Below are 22,763 nucleotides of genomic sequence, written 5' to 3' on the forward strand. Positions count from 1 at the left end.
GGGAGAGCGGGGCTTGCCGCGCTCTGGCCAGGGCTCCAGCCGGGGCCGCGGGGCTTGCCGCGCTCCGGCTGGGACTCCAGCCGGGGCCGCGGGGCTTGCCGTGCTCCAGCCAGGACTCCAGCCGGGAGAGCGGGACTTGCCGCGCTCCGGCCGGGGCTCCAGCCGGGAGAGCGGGGCTTGCCGCGCTCCCGCCTGCGCTTTGCTCAAGGGAGTGGGACCACGGAAGACCCCTGAGCAGATCGCAGCCAGGGACCTGGGGTAAGTTTAAAAAAAAATGTCTAAGGAGCGGGGCCCGATTCCTGGGAATCGGGCGAATCAGCCTAAGCCGGCCCTGCTGTGTGGTGCCCAGTACAATGGGCTCCTGTAGTTGCTATCACAATAATGAGCCCCACAAACTATTGAGACAACTCATCCTGATTTCTCCCGGGACCAGATCTGCCTCTATGGCTGGCAGTGAGCTTGGAATGGCCTTCCCGCAGGCGGGCAAGGCTGCAGTAAAGCCAGAATATTTCCCCCACTCTGACCTGACATTTTTATCGTACAAATATGTTTGTGCCTGTGCAGAGAGAATGAAAATCAACTCCAGTCCTGGGGAAACATTCGCACCTCGAGGCAGGCATGGAGAGCAGAACATTTTAAATTGAACAAATTTGCTATTTTCTTTCCTTTCCCAGTGCCTGCAGCAGGAAAACAAACACTCTCCCCCGCTCCCATTATGCTCTCCCCACATCCTTGCCTCCTCCGGTCAGCCCTGGAACATCTCAAGGCAAAGCAGCAGCGACTGTAGTTCCCATCTACCACTCAGAACCCACCATATTCCCCTCATCCCTGCCCCTCACGTATACTCAGGGCACCTTGAAATCCTCGCTCTGTCCCAGACAAATTCCAGCTCGGACCATTCCCCACCACCCTCTGCCCCTGCAGTCGGCTTTGGGATTCTCCTTCAATCCCTGCTTCCAGTCATGGTGTCCTTATGTGGTTAATAAAGCGCATGGTGCTGGGTGAGGGATCCCTGTATAAACAGCCCCCAAATCTCACCCTAGAGCTGGCTGCATCTCTGTGACTGGGCAAGAAATCCATTATCTATATTTCCAACCCAGGCCGGCATGAAATCAGCGACCCAGGATGGGATTCTCTCTCTTGCCTGTCATTCCCAACTCCTTCCCGGGCCCAGGTTCGAGGAGAAGCGGGTTATACATGGGAGGGGAACGCCATCTCCCCCAGCTGATGTGGCAGCTGTTTCTGGGGAGGCACAAGGGTGAAATTAATTCCCTCCTCTCTGGCCATCAGCAGTTTTTTTCCCTTCTGTCTTCTCTTGTTGGAATTGACGAGGGGCTGTGGGATCTGAGGGCTGGAGGGCAGCTGGGATGGAGCAGGCTGGCTCCCAACATGGCTTCAGGGCCCAGAGCACCTTCCCCACGTCGAGAGCTCTTACCCCAAACTGGAAGAGGGGAAGATACCACCCTGCCCCCTCCCCCATCCATCTCCTGGCTCTGTGCCTGCAAGTTCCACCCCAGTGGGGCTCCAGCAACTAGGAACAGAAACAGGGTGTGAACCCAGCCCCTGGGTCAAACAAACACCCTAGGCTGAGACTCCAGTTCTGTTCCACATAGCACCCCTCGCTGGGAAAGGCCAAGGCTGGAGCAGACGAGCTCCCCCCACAGCAGGTGCTCCTGCCCTGCTCCCGACAGCGCCCCCCCACTGGGAGATGCCTCCATCTCTGGGGTGAGATGAAGGGGCAGTTTATACAGGGATCCCTTGCCTGACACTGACATGCAGCCACCTCTCAGGTGGGGTGCAGGGGCCTGCAATCCTGCACTGCTCCCACTTCAAACTGCAGGGTCTCTGCAATAGGATAAATTGCTGCTGCATTCATCTCAGAGGGGGACAAAAGAGTGCGACCCATTCCCATTCTGGGACTGGCAGGTCATCCCAATAACAGAGTGATGGAGCCTGACACAGCTGTTGAGAGGAGGAGGGGTGAGGGGGTGGCCCTCTAGAATGCCCCCCATCCCAGCAATGCTCAGGGCTGCTACAAATATACTCAGGTCCATCTGGAGCAGCAGACACAATGCATCATGCCCATGGGCATGCCAGCCATCTGGGCCCTACATAATGTCTCAGGGCCCTGCCGGCTGGCACCGCCCATCCCCCTTCACCCATCAGGGCTCAATCTGAGTGTCTAGTTGCTTTAGAAGATTCCCCTAAAGCTCTCGCTGCTCTCCTCCCACTCCTTGCCATGACAGTCTTCTAGCCACACCTGCGCCTTTACAGCCATGTCTACACTGCCACTTTCAGCGCTAAAACGTTAGTCGTTCAGGGGTGTGAAAAAACAACCCCTGAGCGACAAAAGTTTTAGTGCTGAAAAGCACCAGTATAGACAGCGCTTTACCGCTAGGAGCCACGCTCCCAGTGATAAAGTTACCACTGCTCGTTAGGGGAGAGGGTGGATTACTGTCGAGAGCAGGGCTGCCAAGAGGCTTCCGGGGGCCTGGGGTCTTCAGTGGCGGGGGGCCCCCACTTCGGCGGTAATTTGGCGGCGGAGGGTCCTTCCGCTCCAGGATCATCCGCCGAAGTGCCCCAAAGACCCGTGGCGGGGGCCCCCCACCGCTGAATTACCGTCAAAGTGGGACCCGCCGCTAAAGTGCAGCTGGGTCTTCAGCGGTAATTTGGAGGGGGCGCGGGTCTTTGGGGCACTTCGGCGGCGGGTCCTGGAACAGAAGGACCCCCCGCCGCCGAATTACCGCTGAAGACCTGGCTGCACTTCGGTGGCGGGTCCCACTTTGGAAGTAATTTGGCAGCATGAGGTCCTTCCGCCCCAGAGCGGAAGGACCCCTTGCCCACGAAGTCCGGGAGCAGAAGAAGCTCCGGGGGTCCAGGCCCCACAAGAGTTTTCCGGGGCCCCAGGAGCAAGTGAAGGACCCCGCTCCAGGGGCCCCAAAAAACTCTCGTGTGGGCCCTGCGGGGCCCGGGGCAAATTGCCCCACTTCTCCCCCCACTCTGGGCGGCCCTGGTCAAGATCGAAAACCCAAAGAGAAAACAAGAGCCCCTTAACAACAGAAAGAAAAGTCAATGTCACCCCCTGCCCGCACTGGGCCCAGGGCCGGATTCTGATCTCCACTCCCCGGGGTCAATCCAGAGTCACTCCCTGCCCACGCTGGGGTCAGGGCTGAATTCTGATCTCTGCTCCCTGGGGTCAATCCAGAGTCACCCACTGACGGCACTTGGGCCAGGGCTGGATTTCACACGCTCATATGAACAGGCCTTTTCATTTGCAGTGTCACATACCTGCTTCTATGCACACTCGTGCACATTCACATTCATCCAAACACTCTGCACACATGCATGCCCAAACTCCCTTGTATGCACACACAGAAGCTCATGTGCTCACTTTCATTTGTGTGCACACTAATGCACTTGTGCACAACTTTCTCCCTCGTGTGCATGCACACTCAAATATGCTTCACGCACACCTGCCCTTTCATTGGTGCCAGCATTCTCTCTCTCTCTCTCTCTCTCTCTCACACACACACACACACACACACACACACACACACACACACAGAGTTGGCACTCTCACCCCCACTGATGTCCCCTCTGAAACTGCAGTTGGACGGGTCTTTAGCATGCAGCACTCACTGGCTGTCCAACGGGGAGGGTGTATGGGCGTGAATGCTGTCCCTACCCTGCTCCCCGCCTAGCGGGCAGCACACTTCATTGCCACCCAGCATTTCCCACTCCCTACTTCAGGTCCCACAGCAATCGCTCACTGCCAGGAGCCACATGGTACCCAGCTAACACCACATTGGCATCAACTCCCCTGCAGGCAGAGTGCAGGGGTCATGGCGGCTGTGATCAGTCTCCCCAGACTGCTGCCTGCAGCTGGGCTACACCCTTGTGGCACCTCCCCCTTCCAAAATCTGCCCCTCCAGCCACACTGACCTAAAAATTAGATGTTCTCAGCTGGGGGCAGGGACGCATCTCCCTCCCATACTGGAAGGGAGTCAGATCACATGGGCCAGAGTTAAGCCCCCACAACCCTAAGCACTAAATTAGAGTTTGCCAACCTTTGCCTTCAGTGCAACTTTGTAGTAGACACACACACACACACGGCACTGCCAGAGCCAGCTGGAAAGATGAGACACACCCCAACCCCCTCCACACTGGACCCACGAGCTGGTTAGAGACACAAAACCCCACATCCCGGGGCACTAACAGCAGGATTCCCATCCCGGCGGGATCCGCGCCTGGGGGCATTAGTGGCAGGATTCCCATCCCGGCAGGATCTGTGCCTGGGGGTGCTAGCAGCAGGATTCACATCCCAGTGGGATCCGAACCCAGGGTGCTAGCAGCAGGATTCACACCCCGGTGGGATCCGCACCCGGGGTGCTAGCAGCAGCATTCACACCCTGGTGGGATCCGTGCCTAGGGGTGCTAGCAGCAGGATTCACACCCCAGCAGGATCCATGCCTGGGGGCGCTAGCAGCAGGATTCACACCCTCACGGGATCCACGCCCTGGGGTGCTAGCAGCAGGATTCCCATCCCGGCAGGAGCCGTGCCTGGGGGTGCTAGCAGCAGGATTCCCATCCTGGCAGGATCTGCGCCCCAGGGCACTAGCGCCAGGATTCCCACTCCCAGTCACATTGTGGCACATCCATCCTTGCCCCCCCTTGCACACAGACAGCTTAAGACATTAGCTCCTCGACACGAGACACTAGGACAATTAATCTCCGTCCCCTCCCATCTGCCCAGGGACCCAGCACGCCAGCATCACTGGAGTCCAGTCGGCATGGCAACCAGCCCGCGGCCTGATCCAGGGATATTATCGTCTCCTCAACGTCGCTTAGCGACCACCACCACGAGCAAGAATACCGGGGGGTGGTGCCTCTAAGCACCATGTGTCCCCCTCCCCCTGTGCCACAGAGATTCCTGCCTCACGTGCCCATAACCCCCCATTAATCTCCCCAAAATTAACAGCACAGGATGGAAATAACCCCACTTCCACAAGCAAGATGGTCTTTGTCCCACAGCCAGCGCTCCTGCCCTACTCCCTACAGCGCCCCCTGCGAGAAGCCAGGGCTAGAGCAGCCGGGAGCTCCCTGCACAGCCAGCGCTCCTGCCCTGCTCCCCACTGGTAAACAGCTGCATACAGTGGCACTGCAGCTGTGTGCGCGCTATGGTTTCATGTATTCTCGTGCCATTGTTTTATTTGCACACACAACAGCGAGCCTCTTTCACAGGGCTGTTTTGGTTGATGGTGAAGTTGTGCATATATGGACATCCCTAGGCTAGACAGGGTGTGGGGCGCAGGCGTGGTTCGGAGGCTGCAGGCTCATTTTCTGCACGCAACCATTTTCTGTGCTTTAGGCTGTGCGGTTTGTATGTTCCACCGGGGCATGTGGTTTGTACGCACAGTCGGAAGCACGAGTGAGTGTGTATTTTTACAAGATGCGCTGAGCGTGCACGCGGATTGAGTTGTTGGGGGGACATATGTGCATACAATGTGGTGAGTGTATTTGTGTAGGATGGAGGAGTGTGTGTGGAGGGTGTGAGGCTGTTTGTGATGAGTTGTGTGTGATACTGTGGAGTTATGTGTTCCATGCTCATCCTTTACACACCTCCTTGGCATTGCAGAATTTCAATCACAGTAGCTAGCAATCCCAGAGCGGTGTATCTCCCTGCCAGCACTCCAGCTCCCCCAGCCATATCACCCCATCCCCAGCACGGAGGAGACAGATGGGAGGGAGTTTTCAAGTGTGTGGCAATTCAGATAAAGCATGAGGTGAGTGTCTGCAGGAGATATCTTACACACACACACAACAGCCCTCCCCTGGGGACCGGCCAGCTCTTGTGTGTGCTGTGCCATCTGCTGTGTGCCTCATGTAGGTGCACATTACCTGCATTGTACATGCTGAGCTGTGTATGTGTGAGCGACTGTGCATTTTCATGTGCTCAATTGTGTAAGAGTGAGACACTGCATTTGGGCACATTCCATTGCGTGTGTGAATACATGCATGTGCCCTGATAGTGGTGGGGGAACAGTTGTGTCTACTAGCCTGCATCTGTGATTGCCTCTGCAGCAGTGTGTGTGTGTGTGTTGCTGCAGCTGCACCAGGACAAAGTGGGGTGAGCACAGTGAACAGTTGCCATTGCATGACTGGCTGGCTGCAGCTGTGCTGTTGCAACTACCAGTTGTGCAGCTGCATGTCCGAATTGCATGTGCTGCTACAGCTGTGCCCTGAACGTGCTGGGGCAGCTCCAGGAGCCCATTGCAGGCAGGGGGGCTGGAACAATCTGTATAGTGGGAGTGCTGAGAGCCATTGAACCAAACTGTAAACTCTGTATGTGATGGAAACCACTTCAAGCCAGGGGTGTGGCAGGAACCCCCTAGTTCCAGCACCTATGGCTGCATGGCTGCGGCTGTTGGCTCTTGACAGTCTCCAGGTGCATGGGCACAACCCAATCACTTGCATGCACCACTGTAGCAGCATCAGAGGGGTAGCTGTATTAGTCTGGATCTGTAAAAAGCAACAATGAGTCCTGTGGCATCTTAAAGACTAACAGATGTATCGGAGCATGAGCTTTCGTGGGTGAATACTCACTTCGTCAGACGCATGCCACAGGACTTGCTGTTGCTTATTACTGTAGCAGCAGTTTCCTGTGGGCCTTTGGGTGACTGTGCTGTGTGGTTAAGAGGGCCCTGCATGCCCCCTGTTGATCACTGATTACTCTCGCCCCTCGCTCCACCGATATGGTCACAAGGTGCCCGTTATCTACCGGGTAATGAGCGTTGGGATAGGGCGGAGGCTCGATCACTGGATGTCCCCGGGAGGGGTGACAAGTGCCCTGAAGGTAGCAATGGGGATAACGCAAACAATGAGTCATGGGGTTAAAATTGAGGGTTTATTGAATGGGTCACAAGTGAGGATGAGGAACAACTTAATACTAGTTACAACTTGGGCCTACAATATAATACTAGAACAAATAATAAAAATACTGCAATTACAAACAGAAGCTGACCCTGGTACCGCTCTAAGTCCCAGTAGTTATTCAGGTCCTTCCAAGGGTTAGTAAAGGTGCTATTGGTGCTATTATTAAGCATAAATGCAATTACTCGTCTAAGTAAAAAAAATGCAATAAGACAGTTAAAGATTGCCGTGAGACTCCGGCCAATCCCCCTTGCGTTCAAGGTTTCCTGGTTAGCGGGTTTCCCCTAGCAGGAGCCTTGGGGTGGCTGGGATCGGCTTTCGTCTCCGGCTTACAACACGATTACAGGCTCAGTTAGCAGAATTGGCAGAATTAGCAGCTAGGCATACTTACACACACAAACCACAAACGTTTCATTACCACCGGCAGACGGGTAGGCTTCTGAGAACACGGAGCCGAGGGAGACTTCGAGTTGATCAGGCTCGGTTACGTGTACAGGTTTCTGCGTTTTCTCCCTGCCCACCTTTTGCACGGTGGGCAATTTATAAGGGTAATGACGTGTTCAGTTTTTTGGCCAGGTTTCTCCTAATTAGGAGATTTACAGATGTCTCGTTACCACCCTCGGGGGGGGGGGGGGGGTTTCCTGGAAATGGCTGACCACAAAATTTGCCTAGCCCCAACGGTAACTTTCGGGTAATGCTTCTCGCTTGAGAGTACGTGCATGCTCGTTTCCTGAACATGGAGGCCAGGGCAAAAGCTGCCTAGGTCTGTGACACTAACACCCCCCAACCCTCAGCTGTTGCCATGGCCAAGAAATAGCAAATCCCTCCCACAGCCTGAGATGCCCAAGGAGTCATGGTCACACGGTGATGCTGGAGCCCTGCAGGGCTGAACCCATCAACAGATACCACAGTGCATACAGACGTTACACCCCACACAGGTACCTGTGCATAGATAGATACACACACACACACACAGTCTCTCTGGACACACCCCATGCATGTCCCTGTGCATAGACACACACCCTCTGAGCCTACCCAGAGATCCACACATTTTGCGCAGCCAGACACCTTATCAATAACTTTGCCACAGGATGCCTCCCCTCTGCTTTTCCCCCATGCTGTTTGATTCCAGCCGCTCACCAAATCTACACAGACAGGAGGATGCTCTTGAGTACCCAGAACCTGTGCCCCCGAGGGGAGAGCCAGCAGCAGAGGGGAGCTGGGCACGGCTCACAGCTCGGGGAATGACACACAACAGGACAAATGGAAAGAGGTGGGGAGACAGACCTCCTCCCTAACACACCAAGGAGCTGCCACTTCCATCATCACTGGCTCCCCGCTACCTGGGTGTTACGTGGACCGAATGACCACAAGGTGCACCCCATACTGGGAACTGGGGGGCTGACTGCAAATGCCCAAGAAACCACACGGCACTGCCCCTCTCCTGGCCTCATCTGGAAATGGGGGAGAATAAAACATCCACAGTCTGAGCAGATTGGGACTGGCTCCCACTGTATGTCTGAGCAGCACCCGGCGCGATGGGGGTCCCGATCTGGGTCGGGGTCTGTGCAGCACCCTCTCGCATTAGTGGCTGAATTTCAGCACTGGGTAAGCAATTTCTGTATACAGAGCTGCTATGATCCACTCCAGAAGCAGCTGCATCTATGGACAGGGCAATAGTTCCCTATATAAACAGCTCCCTGCCCCACCCCAGAGGCAGCTGCATGCAGGGCAGTGTCATCTGTCAGCCCTGCCTGCCCACAATATTTTCCTTCCAGAACCTCCTGATTAAAATCAATCAAAGCCTTTTGTATATTAATGGCCTCTCGTTTGTATTGAATGCATCATTAATGTTAACGATCCCCGGGAGCCCCCCTCCCCTCACCCGGGCGGGACGTATTAATTGCTCACGTCCTAATTAAATATTGAGGCTGGGAATTGGCTCTCTCCAAACAGGCTGGGGGAGGCTGATTGCAATGCAGGGACTGGCACGGGGTACCGCTGAGCAACCACAATCGCACAGCCACATAATCAGAATCACAACCACCTAGAGCTACACAACTGCAATCCACAAACACACAATCACTATCATATAGACATTCTCACATGCACAATCACACAGCACACACAATCACACAACGATGCACACACAAAACCTCACAATCAGCCATGTGCACAATCTCCCACAGAGAGACAATCCCACAGACACATATCAAGACAGTCCTAGTCACAGACTGTCACACCCACAAACATCCACAATCACACAGTCACACTAGAGATAAAAGCATACACTGACAATCACATCCACGGGCAGAGAGACACAAACATGTTCTCACATTGGAGACAATTACATGATGCTCTCACACACAAGAAAACAGTCTCCCACATGCACAGTCACACACATGCTTATACACACATTATCAAACTTGAGATACAAACACACTATCACACTCACGTGGTGACAGTCACACTCACTGTCACACAGTCACAGTGACACATGTGCATGCTGTGTGTCTCTCTCTCTCACACACACACTCCAAACTACTCCCCACAATGAAGGACTCAGTTTCTGGCTCCAGGTCACCATGACCCTGAATTACACCCTCTCCCAGACACTACACCAAAGAGACACCCCCCCGAAAACCAGTCCAAATAGTTGGAGGACAAAGAGCCTGCCAACCAATGGAGTGGGGCTTAAAGGATGGGGGGTAGGGGTTGAGAGCCAAGAGTCCTGGCTTCTATTACAAGCTCTCTGAGGGGAGTGGGGTCTAGTGGTGAGAGCAGGGGGGCTGGGAGTCAAGACTCCTGGGTATCTCTCTCAGTACCGGGCTCATCACACAGCTTTCAATGCTCAGCCCAGAAAGACATGACTGCGGGCACCAAGGCCAAGGAGATGGAACAGAACCAGATCAGCATGTGCTTCGTGCTCCCTAGAGCGAGACTAAGACGATGTCCCTGCAACGGAGCAGGGGGAAGCAAGAAGCGGGAAGGAGAGAATACTCAGAGTATGCTCAGCTCTGGCATGTAGCCACCAGGGGGTTGGGGTGAGTTAGCTGGTTGGAGGATCCCTGTAGTGTATAAACAGCCCCCATACCACAACCCAGAGCCAGCCGCATCTCAGTGCTGGGCAACAAATCCCTGTATAAAAAGCCCCCATGGCCCACTCCAGAGCCAGCTGCATCTTAGCACTGGGTGAGGGATCCCTGAATGAACGACTGCCTCTACTCCATTGGGTGCCTAGAGCAGAGTCACCGGGCCCGGATATGGCGGATAACAGCACAAGGGCATGGAGGGGGGAAGAGCACAGCAAGTCAGTGAAAGCGCTGGAGAAACAACCCAGGAGCCCTGACACTCAACCCAATTCCCACCCCACTCCCCTCCCAGAGCCAGGGATAAAAACCAGGAATCCTGGCTCCCAGTCACCACTAATCTAACTACTAAATAATCCTACCTTCTCTTAAACAATCAAGGTATAAATTGTTTCGCTAGGAGACATACAAACAGGGATATCTCACCCAGAGCTGAGATGCAGCTGCCTCTGGGGTTGGGCACACCAGGTATTTATCATCCTCACATCAAGGGGAGAATTGTTAGGGAGCATTCTGCTCTTGGAGGCAGTGCTAGGAGGTGCACTAGGGCTGGGAGTGGGGAAGGTAGCTGAATAGGGGCACTCTCCCCTTGCAGTCAGTGCTGACCCCAGCATGGCACTAGGGGGCACTGTGCTGCTGAAAGGGTCTCTCTTTCACATGAAATATAAACTAAGAACCTGACTGTTCTGGGTCATTAAATATCCTCTAGCACTTTTCCCATGAGTCTTGCTGCAAACCCCTAGCTTCCTGGCTAAATCCCAGCCCAGAGAAATCTGCCTCCCTAAAATTCCCTCCTACGCTTTCTGTCAGATACAAAGTTTCCCCCATTCAGTTCCTACGCTAAACTAGCCTGTAATGCTGCTTTTAAACTAGCCCACATGCCTCATTCAAGAGGCACCTGAATCACAGCACCAGGTGAGGAATCCTTGTATAAACAGCGCTCATGCTCCATCCCAGAGGCAGCTGCATCTCAGTGCCGGCAGAGGGATCCTTGTATAAACTGCCCCTGCGCCCCACCCCAGAGGTGGCTGCATTAGGAGAGGGGTCTCTGTATAAACAGGGCCTAGACACCACCCAAGAGACAGTTGCATCTCAGCCTCAGGACAGAATCATGAGGGATTGAGGGGGACCCGTGGGGAGCTGTCTGGGGGCGGTGGGTTGCACTGACCTTTCGATGTGTGCTGCACCTCACTGGCTCCTCTCCCTTCCCCCCCTTCCGAGTACAGAATGGACCCTACTGGAAAAGCAGAACCACAGGATTAGGGAGTAGGCACTAATGACCCTCCTACCAGCTGCCAATACCCCCATTATCACACCGCAGCTGCTGAGACACCCTCCCCAGCCACCACAGAATACCCACACACAGCCACAGGGCCGGGGAAATGTCACTAGGTTTGTTATTGTAGGGTCTCTCCTACACACTGGACATTGGTTTATTATTGTAGAGTCTGGTAAACCAGCAAAGGTACCTACTCCCACTCCCAAGAGCCTCTGGATTTCAGCCCCACTTTGACCCCACAGAACAGCACCCACAGTAAGCCTAGCCCTTACCCAGCTCTACCAGCCCCTGCTTTCACTGTTAGCTAAACCACCTGCTGCCCCCTCCAGCCCATCAGCCAAGCCCCACTCCCTAAAAGGGCCAGTCTGCCCCATGATGGGTCTTTCCTGAGTGCAGGGGCAGGGAAGAGGTTACTGAAGGGTTAAAGTTGGGACTGGGGCTAGGGACTGCAGGGCAAGGCCCTCTCAGGTTGCCCCTCTGCACTTGACAAACAAATGGAGGGAGGGAAATATTAGACTGCACCTCTGTCCCACCCTCGCCTCTCCCTGCGACCCTGGGGGCAGGACACAGCAAGTCTCAAGGTCCGGGAACCAGGGGGCACTGACCCCTCACCCCCACTCCTCACCCAAGCTTTGGGGCACCCTGCGACACCCAATGACACTTCAGGTCACTTTGGGATATTGTGTAATCCCCAAACCATCACCCCATCAGCCCTGCTCAGAGACAGCAAAGAGGGAGTGTTGATCCTTCAGGGGAGGTTGGGACACATGCTCCTGCACCTCCATGCCTGGTGGGAGATCCCTCTATAAACAGCCCCCATGTCCCGCCCCAGAGGTGGCTGCATCTCAACACTGGGTGAGAGACCCGTGTATAAACAGCCCCCGGAGGCAGCTGCATCTCAGCACTAGACGAAGGCTGACGGAGTTGGACAGGCATCTCCGCTGCTTCCTATCCCCCTCATGGGTCATGTTGGCCAATTCCCCAGGTGTGTCTGCCCCTTCAGGCTGGGATGTGGGCATCTGGCACTGGGAGCAGCAGCAGCCTGAGACAAAAGTGCTGAGCCAGCACAAGGCAGAGTGGGGGGATCAATAAGCTAGAGCACAAGCGAGGAGTTCAGTATGGTAGAGAGGGAGCCTGCGGGGAGTGGTCAGTGTGAGAGAGAGTGACAGCCAGCAGGGAGTCATTGTGAGACAGAACTAGCAGGGGAAGGTCAGTGTGACTGTGCAAGTGGAGGGGTCACGGAGATGAGGGAGACAGAGGGTGCGAGTGGGGGGGGTTCAGGGAGATGAGGGAGACAGAGGGTGCAAGCGTGGGGGTAGTTTCTGGGAGATGAGGGAGACAAGAGGGCTCGAAGAGGTGTTCAGGGAGATGAAGGAGACAGAGGGCACAAGTAGGGGGAAGTTTCCAGGAGATGAAGGAGACAGAGGGCACGAGGGGGGTGCAGGGAGATGAAGGAGACAGAGGGCACGAGGGGGGTGCAGGGAGATGAAGGAGACAGAGGGCACGAGGGGGGTGCAGGGAGATGAAGGAGACAGAGGGCACGAGGGGGGTGCAGGGAGATGAAGGAGACAGACGGCATGAGCGGGGTGCAGGGAGATGAAGGAGACAGAGGGCACATGGCGGGGTTCAACAAGACAAGGGAGATAGAGGGCTCGAGCAGGAAGGAAAGAGATGGAGGAAAGGAAGAGTCGGAAAAAAAGAAAGATTGAAAGAATGAGAAAGACCAGAGAGAATGAACGAATGAATCAAGGATTGGAAAGAAAGGCAGAATGAATGAAGAAATAAGGAAAAAAGAACTAAGCCAAAAACTGAATGGATACAGTGGAAAGGAGGAAGAAAGGAATAAACGAATGAGTGCATCAAAGAACAAAAAAGGAATGTGAGAGTGAATCTAAGAAAACAAAGGAATGAAAGAATGAACGAATCAGAAAAAAGAGGGAGGCCAAAGTCAGAGATGCCTATGGATGTGTGGGCAGGCGGGTGCCCTGGGGCAGGATGGAGCAAATGGCAGAGGTGCGCGCAGCAAGGGGAGAGCAATAGGGGGAGGAAATCGAGGGGGCGGGGGTGGAGCTGACCTCAGTAGCTCCGAGTGGTCGGACTGTCCCCGCAATCCTGAAGAATGGGGATAATGCGCTGCCTGCCCTTGAATGTGACCTGGGGGGCTCCTCACCCTGATGGGATCCCCAGCAGCTCCCTCATGGGGAGCAAGGAGATTCCCCTCACCCCCGTTCATCTGCTGAAACCTGCCCAACTCACTCCACTGAGGGAGGTAGAGAGCGGAAGGGACTGGCCCAGAGCAACCAAGCGCAACAACTGAAGAACCCAGGAATCCTGCCTCCCAGCTCTCTGCTCCAGCCCACTGACTGGACCCTAGACCCCTCTCTGATCTGGGGATGGAACCCAGGAGTCCTGACACCCAGCCCCCTGCTCTACCCGCCAAGTCGATATGACAGATTCCCCAGTGTAATTCAGGGGTAACCGCGTTGGGTTATCCCAGTTCAGAACCAGTGTGAAAGGGGATCTGGCCTTAGGCTTGACTAGGAGACGGTGGGGTCTGCGCTGGGGCCAGGGCCAGGGCCAGCTCCAGGGGTTTTGCCACCCCAAGCAGCAAAAAAAAAAGAAAAAGCCGCCATTGCGATCTGCGGGGCTCTACCGCTGCCGCTTCAGTCTTCGGTGGCAATTCGGCGGCAAGACTTTCACTCCGAGAGGGAGTGAGGGACCCGCTGCCAAATTGCCGTCAAAGAGCCGGACGTGCCGCCCCTTCCCCATGGCCACCCCAAGCACCTGCTTGCTGGGCTGGTGCCTGGAGCCGGCCCTAGCCGGGGCCCATCCCATCCCCCAGAGTGGGGAAGCAGGTGTAGGGGGCAGGGAGAAAGGGAGTTAGAGACCCAGGAAGAGGGAAGACAAGAGACAGATACAAAAAGAAACAAGGTGGTGCTCTGATTGCCCCCCCCCCGCATCCTGAGGGTAGTGAGGGAGAGTAGAGGGGGAAAGTGGAGCAGGGAGATGTCTCCTCGCTTGGGTGAGTTGCAGCCTTGTGGAACACAGCCCCCCAGCACGGAACACACATCAGGAAATGCTGGGGGAATGCTCCTTCCCCAAAACTATTCACACCATGGACCCAGCCACCCCAAAGACTCCTACATACCTCAAATCTCCAGGATACAGGCTAACTATCTCCCACCCCAAAACTCTCCCTACATCATCCCTCAGCCAGACACCCACCCTCCGCCTGGGATTGCTCCATCCCCCAGCCAGAGACTCCCCCTACACCATCCCTCGGAGATTACACCATCCTCCTCCACCAGAAACCTCCCTACAACATCCGCCTGGGATTACACCATCCCCCTGGCCAGAGACCCCCCTACAGCATCGCCCTAGGATTACACCATCCTCCTCCCCACCACAGCGAGATACCCCTCCTCCAACATCCGCCTGGAATTATACCATCCCCCCGACCCAGACATCCCCCTACAGCATCCCCCTGGGATTACACCATCCTCCCCTGCTCTACCAGAATCCCTCCTACAGCATCCCCTGGGATTATACCATCCTCCTCTGCCCCACTAGAATCCCCCATACAGCATCCACCTGGGATTACACCATCCCCCTCCACCCAGAAAACCCCCTACAACATCCACCTGGGATTACACCATCCCCACCATAGCGAGAAACCCCCCCTACAACATCTGCCTGGGATTACACCATCCCTTCACCAGAGACCTCCCTACAGCATCCCGCCGGGATTATTTCATCTCCCTGGCCAGACACAGCCCCCCACATCATCCATAAGAATGCCATACTGGGTCAACCCTCAGACCAAAGGTCCATGTAGCCCGGTGTCCTGTCTGCCGAGAGTGGCTAATGCCAGGTGTTTCAGAGGGAATGAAGAGAACAGGGAAATCATCAAGTGATCCATCCCGTGCCGTCCAGCTCCAGGTTCTAGCCATCAGAGGCTTAGGGACAACTTGAGCATGAGGCTGCACCCCAGACCATCTTGGCTAATAGCCACTGATGGACCTATCCTCCACGAGTGTATCAAACCCTTTTTTGAACCCTGTTATAGTTTTGGCCTTTACAACATCCCCTGGCACCGAGTTCCACAGCCTGACTGTGCATTGTGTGTAGTAGTACTGGGCCTTGTGTTTGTTTTAAACCTGCTACCTAATACACCTTCTCTCAGCCAGAGTCCCTCCCCTACACCATCCCCCTGACCAGAGATCCCATTCCCTTGAGGATTAGATCATGCCCCAGCCAGAGACACCACACACACACACACACACACACCAACCCCCTGGCCAGAGATCCCATTCCCCCGAGGATTAAACCATGCCCCAGCCAGAGACACCTCCCACACACACACCAATGCCCTGGCCAGATATCCCATTCCCTAGGGGATTACACCATGCCCCAGCCAGAGACACCTCCCACACACACACCAACCCCCTGGCCAGAGATCCCATTCCCTCGAGGATTAAACCATGCCCCAGCCAGAGACACCTCCCACACACACACCAACCCCCTGGCCAGATATCCCATTCCCTAGGGGATTACACCATGCCCCAGCCACAGACATTCCCCACACACCATTCCCCTGGGATTACTCCATTCCCCCCGGCCAGACACACATACTCTGTGGTCACCTCTCCCCCTCCCTGGGGTACCTCCCTGCCCCTACAGCCAGACATCCCTACACCCATTTCCTCCCAGCCAGACACATCCCCCAGCCAGCTCCCTCTCCCTGGATAACCGTGTCCACAATAGAGTCCCCCCACCCCAGGTGTGTTGACGCATGAGGGCCTGTGGACCTGGGACCCAGGGCCTGGAATGTCCTCATCCCCCTGCTCCAGGGACCCTGTCTAGGAAGCATGCGGGGGAGGGTGTGGAGCCACCGGGCATTGCTGGGGGTGTCAGGCTGGGTGTTATCAGGGTCTCAGGTAGGGGCACACATCAGGTATTAGAACAGGGAGATGGTGTGGCCCTGTTGAAAGAGGGATGGGGGAACCCCGGGCACTACTGGGGGCAACATGAGCTCACACTGGGTGTGATGGGGAGATGTCACACACCACATGTATGATTGGGGGAGGGTTAGTAGTAGGGGGCTGAGCAGGATACAAGCAATGGGCCCCTCCCCCCACTTTCCCTGTGATGGGGCAACCCAAGAGGAATGTGCTGTCCTGCCACAGTGCCCCAGACAGCGGGGGGTGGGGTACCTCTCTGTTGACCCCACAACCTCTGCACAGGAAGCACCTGCCCCAGAAGAGCCCATCCCCACTCTGAGCTGCAGAACTCCTAGAGTCAGGTCCCAAAAGGCCCCAACCATGTTGTGTGAGTAATGAGCTGTGGCTGGGTCTAGCCCATCCACCAGCCAATCCCTCTCCCTGCCCAGGCTGGTTACTAGGCTTCAAAAAAGACTGTTGTTTTATCCATAGGTAGGTTCCTAGAGCCAGGATAAAACCCAGGAGTCCTGGATCCAGGCTCCCCCTGCAGTCTCTAACCCAGGGGTTCTCAAATGGGGTCAAACTCCCTCAAGGGGTCGCGAGGTTATTACATGGGGAGTCACGAGCTGTCAGCCTCCACCCTACACCCTGCTTTGCCTCCAGCCAGTGGTGGCTCCAAGCACCAGCGCTCCAAGCGTGTGCCTGGGGTGGCAAGCCGTGGGGGGAAGTCTGCCGGTTGCTGGGAGGGCGACAGGCAGGCTGCCTTCGGCGGCTTGCCTGTGGGAGGTCTGCCAGTCCCACAGATTCAGCAGCAATTCGGCGGCAGGTACATGGAAGCCGTGGGACAGGCGGACCTCCCACAGGCAAGCCGCCAAATCCGTGGGACCAGGGACCTCCCGCAGGCGCACTGCTGAAGGCAGCCTGCCTGCCGTGCTTGGGGTGGCAAAAAAGCTAGAGCTGCCCCTGCCCCCAGCATTTATAATGGTGTTAAATAAATTTTAAAAGTGTTTGTAATTTATAACGGGGGGGTCGCACTCAGAGGCTTGCTGTGTGAAAGGGGTCACCAGTATAAAAGTTTGAGAACCACTGCTCTAATCCATTCTACGCCCATCCTCCTCCCCCCGTACTGCTGAGACACACAGGGACGCCATCACTTCTGAATTTGAGTGTCTGTACTGTCAGGATCAGGACACACACGCCCTCATGTCTGACTCAGGGTCTGTATAGCCAGAATGCACCTCCTCCCCTGTGTGTTAGAGTCAGAGTCTGTGCCACCAGGACACACCAGCAAGCCCCCATCTGAATGGGAGGGTCCATACTGTTGACACACGCAGGCCCTCATGTAGGAGCATGAGGGTGCATGCCACTGCGATACACGCACACCTGCTCTTATGACTGTACTGCTGGGACAGAGAGGCATGCCCTTGGGTCTCAGCTCCATGACACACAGGCCTTTGTGTGTGTGTGTGCAGGTCAGGACCACTGGGACACACAGCCCCCCCCCCATCATATCTAACAACAAGGGTACATATCGTCAGATCACAGACACGTGAACTTGTGTATCAGAGTGAGGGCCCGTACCACCGACACACACAGAGCCTTGTGTATGAGCTTGAGGGTATCTTTTGCTGGGACACACGTGCACATCCTCATGTCTCACTGCACCAGTCTGTACCATCAGGTCACACACGTACACTCTCAAGTCCATACAGCCAGGGCACACCTGCAGACGTTTATCAGGGCAAGGGTCTGTACCACTTACACTTGCACACACACCTTCCTGTCTGTGCGCTAGGGTTTGTAGTGCCAGGACACACACACACTTTCGTGTCTGACTGGGAGCTTACGTCCCACCCGCCAGGTGACACACCAAAGTGAGAATTCGTGCAGCCAGGACACACCGTCTTTGTGTGTCACTGCAGGGGCTGGTGCCACTGGGACACATACACATGCTCTCATGTCCTTGGTGGTTCTCAGGATGCTTCATCATGGGGGAGTTGGGGGAGGGGCCCATTGCTTGGATCCTGCTCAGCCCCCTACTGCTAACTTTCCCCCAATCAAGCCCTGGCACGGGACACGCTCCCATGTAACCCTTAATTTGGGTCCTTGTGACTGCCAGTAACACCCAGAGGTTCCACCATCTCTCTGTCGACAGCACTCCACTGCTTTCCTCTTCTAACACCTGATGTGTGCCCCTACCCAACCCCAATAACACCCAGCCTGATACCCGCAGCAATGCCTGGTGGCCTCACACCACTCCCACTTCCCAGACAGGGTCCCTGGAGCAGGTGACAGAGACATTCAGGGCACTGGAGCCCAGGTCCCACAGACCTAGGCGTGAGCACAAGGGGGCACATCAGGAGTTTGGGGGTTTTCTCTGGCAGCAGTGGAAGGTGTTATGGGGGGAGGTGGCCGGGGGGGGTGTCTCTTTATGAGGGAAGATAGCAGTGTGTGGGGGTTCTGTGGATGCAGGGATAGAGAGCTATCTGGGGGATGGGGAAATAGCAATGGGGGGAATGTCTCTGGATGATGGGATTATCTGGAGGGGGGGAAGGGAGATGGTCATAGGGGGTGTCTCTGGGTGGGGGTGGGGAGGTTTTCAGGGGGGTGAGATAGCCATAGGAAGGTGCTCTAGATGGAGTTAAAAGCTATGCGGGAGAGGGGGAGAGATGACACTGGGAGGGTGTCTCTGGATGGGGGATGTCCGGGGCAGAGATGGTTGTGGAGTGTGTGTCTGGATGGGAGGTAAGGGGCTATCTTTGGATGGGGATTATCAGGCAGAAGATGGTCATGGGAGTTGTCTCTGGTTCTGGATGGGAGGTAGGGGACTATCCCGTGGGGGGTGTCTCTGGATGGGGAGTAGGGGGCTATCTGATGGGAGAGATAGCAATAGGGATATCACTAGATGGGGATTATCAGGGGCAGATGGTTATGGGGGCTGTCTCTGAATAGGGGCAAGGCATTATCCCAGGGGTGAGGGAGATGGCTGTGGGGTTCTCTCTGGATTGGTACACCCTCACCTTGAACACTGTGCGCACTTCTGGTCACCCCATCTCAAAAAAGAGAAATTAGAACTGAGAAGTAGAGAGAAGGGCAACAAAATGATTAGGGGGATGGAACAGCTTCTGTATGAGGAGAGATTAAAGAGATTGTCCCTTTCATAACCCTGCCCCTACCTAGCACAGGAATCTGGGGGCAGCAGATTTAAAACAAACACAAGGCAGTACTGCTTCACACAACACACCGTCTGTCAGTGCCAGGGGGTGTTGCAAAGGCCAAAACTTGAACAGGATTCAAAAAAGAATTCCATAAGTTCATGGAGGAGAGGTCCATCAATGGCTATTAGCCAGGATGGGCAGGGATGCAACTCCATGCTTGGGGTGTCCCCAAGCCTCCAACTGCCTGAAGCTGGGACTGGATGACAGGGTATGGATCACTCTGTAATTGCCCTGTTCTGTTCATTCCCGGTAACATCGAGCACCAGACACTGTCAGAAGAAAGGATACTGGGCTAGATGGACCATTGGTCTAACCCAGCATGGCCATTCTTATGATGGTGGAAAGTACTTATCTGGGGAGGGAGATGGCTGTGGGCGTGTCTCTGGATGGGGGATAATGGGCTATCCAGGAGTGGGATGTGGCAAGTGGGGGTTGTGACAAAGTGAGAATTTTGTGTAATATTTTATGACCCCCTATGTGTGCCTCAGTTTCCCTTATATGTTGCATTGTTATCCAGTGGGGGAAAAGGAGATTAAGTTTGTCTCAGGGCAGACTAAGAGACACAGGGGCGAGTGTCACCTCCCTATCTGGGCGGCATGAACAGAGCCCTCCAGGAACCAGCTGTAACCAACCCAGAACAAGGGGCCAGAGAGACCAGGCCAGCCCCAGTGACTCAGGGATCCACACTCCCAGAAGAGAAGCTGAGCCGAGACCCCAGCTGGAGAAGAAAGGACTGGAGGGGGAGCTGGGGGAGAGGCGCTGGCTGCTGGAGGAAGCTGGCAGCTCTCACCTGGGAACAGACCAAGGCGGTCAGACAGACAGAACCTGACCCTGGGGCCGGGTACTCGGCTGAGCAGAATGGACAGTGCTTTAACCTTCAGCTCTCTGTGCTAAGCCACGGGCTGCCTCTGCTGGTGCCAGGTGACTAATAAACTGACTGCCCTGGGGAAGCTGCTTGAGGGTCACTGGAAAAGCCAGCTGAGGAGCATCAGTCCTGAGGGGTGGCCAAGGTCCTGCCATAAGCCTGTCTCAGCGGGACTCGCTGGGCAGAGCTCAGGGGAAAGCTGGAGGGCCGGACCCAGAGGGTCAGTCTCAGAAGACAGGGAAGCCGGGTAGCCTGCCCTGGAGGAAGAGTGAGAGCCCTGGGGTCTGGCACTTCCTTCAAGAAACTGTTCCAAAGCCAGGGGCAGAGCCTGTAGATCCACGACAGGGTGTGTGTCTGGGATATCTGGGAGGGGAGAGATGGCCATGGGGGGTGTCCCTGGAAGGTGGGGCCATCAGAGGGGCAGGGAAAGATGGCCATGGGGGTGTGCCTGGGTGAAGGAGGATGGCCATGGGGGGTGTCTCTGGATGAGAGGAGGGGGTTATCTGGGCGGGGGAGGGCAGATGGCCATAGAGGGTTTCTCTGGTTGGGGGGTATTACAGAAGGGGGAGGGAGGGGAAGATGGCCATGAGGGGTTCTCTGGATGTAGGAAGGGGTTATCTGGCAGGGAGGAAAGAGATGGCTATGGGACACGTCTGTGGATGGAGGAGGGATATAGCCACTGGGGCAGTCTCTGAATGGCTTTTTGCGGAGGAGGGAGATGTCGGGGAGATAGGCAGAGGGTGTTTGTACCTGGCAGGGGGCATTATCCCAAGAAGAGGGGATGGGTGTAGAGGTGTCTCTTTCTCAGACTCATAGATCATCTTGATCATCTAGTCTGGCCTCATGCACGTTGCAGGTCACAGAACCTCCCCCATCCACTCCTGTAATAGACCCATAACCTCTGGCTGAGTTACTGAAGTCATTGAATCATGATTGAAAGACTTCACATTACAGAGAATCCACCAATGACACTAGTTTACACCTGCAAGTGACCCGTGCCCCCGTGCTGCAGAAGGTGAAAACTTCTCCAGGGTCTCTGCCAATCTGACCCGGGGGAAAATTCGTTCCCAACCCAAATATGGCAATCAGTTAGATCCTGAGCATGCGGGCAAGACCCTCCAAGCACATACCTGGGAACGAATTCTCTGAAGTAACTCAGAGCTCTTCCCAGCTAGCATCCCATCTGGGGCCATTGGAGATATTTGCTACTGGCAGTCGCCGATGGGCCACGCACCACTGTAGGCAGTCCTGTCATACCATCCCCTCCATAAGCTCAGTCTTGAAGCCAGTTAGGTTTTTTGCCCCCACTGCTCCCCTTGGGAGGCTGTTCCAGAACTTCCCTCTTCTGATGGCTAGAAACCTTCAACTAATTTTGAGCCTAAACTTGTTGATGGCCAGTTTATAGACATATGTTCTTGTGTTCACATGCTTAACTTAGATAACTCCTCTCCCTCCCCGGTATTTATCTCTCTGATGCATTTATAGAGAGCAATCATATCTCCCCTCAGCCTTCTCTTGCTTAGGCTAAACAAGCCAAGCTGTTTGAGTCTCCTTTCAAAAGGTAGGTTTTCCATTCCTCTGATCATCCTAGTAGCCCTTCTCTGCACCTGTTCTAGTTTGAATCCATCTTTCTTAAACGTGCGTGACCAGAACTGCACACAGTATATTCCAGATGAGGTCTCACCAGTGCCTTGTATAACACTTCTCTGTCTCTACCAGAAATACCTCGCCTGATGCATCCTAGGACTGCACTAGCCTTTTTCACAGCCCCATCACATTGACGGCTCATAATCATCCTGTAATCAACCAGTACACCCAGGTCTTTCTCCTCCTCTGTCACTTCCAACTGATACGTCCCCAACTCATAGCAAAAATTCTTGTTGTTAATCCCTAAATGCATGACCTTGCACCTTGCACTATTAAATTTCATCCCATTTCTATTACTCCAGTTTACCAGGTCATCCAGATCTTCTTGTATGATATTCTGGTCCTCCTCCAAATTGGCAATACCTCCCAGCTTTGTGTCATCCGCAAATTTTATTAGCACACGCCCACTTTTTGTGCCAAGATCAGTAGTTAAAGTAGAAGTGTTAAAGTAGAAGTGTTAAATAAGATTGGTCCCAGGACCAATCTCTGAGGAACTCCACTAGTTACCTCCCACCATCCTGACTGTTCACCTTTCAGCATGACCCACTGTAGTCTCTCCTTTAACCAGTTCCTTATAACACCTTATACACCTCTCAATTTTCATATTAATTCTCCAATTTAACTAATACTTTCCGGTGTGGAACTGTATCAGATGCCTTACTGAAATCCAGGTAGATTAGATCTACTGCATTTCCTTTGTCTAAAAAATCAGTTATCTTCTCAATATAACTTCTCATGGTCTGGCATGCTCTACCTTTTGTAAAACCGTGTTGCATTTTATCCCATTACCATTCA

The 22,763-nt window shown here is 54.7% G+C and overlaps 1 protein-coding gene across 23 annotated transcripts in view; it reads right to left on the bottom strand.

Moving 5' to 3' along the window:
* Window positions 1–22,763, bottom strand: part of NRXN2 (neurexin 2) — a 340,672-nt gene that overhangs the window by 228,720 nt on the left and 89,189 nt on the right. For 16 of the 23 annotated variants that reach the window (XM_050958842.1, XM_050958847.1, XM_050958844.1 and 13 more), the window contains one exon: window positions 11,188–11,256. The exons of 6 other annotated variants lie outside the window; for them this stretch is intronic. In XM_050958842.1, the coding sequence (XP_050814799.1) occupies window positions 11,188–11,256 (69 nt within the window). The remainder of the gene's footprint in view (window positions 1–11,187; window positions 11,257–22,763) is intronic. One more of the 23 variants, XM_050958848.1, reaches the window with a different exon arrangement.

The sequence above is a fragment of the Gopherus flavomarginatus genome, chromosome 6 (assembly GCF_025201925.1).
Source record: "Gopherus flavomarginatus isolate rGopFla2 chromosome 6, rGopFla2.mat.asm, whole genome shotgun sequence".
NCBI classification, from domain to species: domain Eukaryota; kingdom Metazoa; phylum Chordata; order Testudines; family Testudinidae; genus Gopherus; species Gopherus flavomarginatus.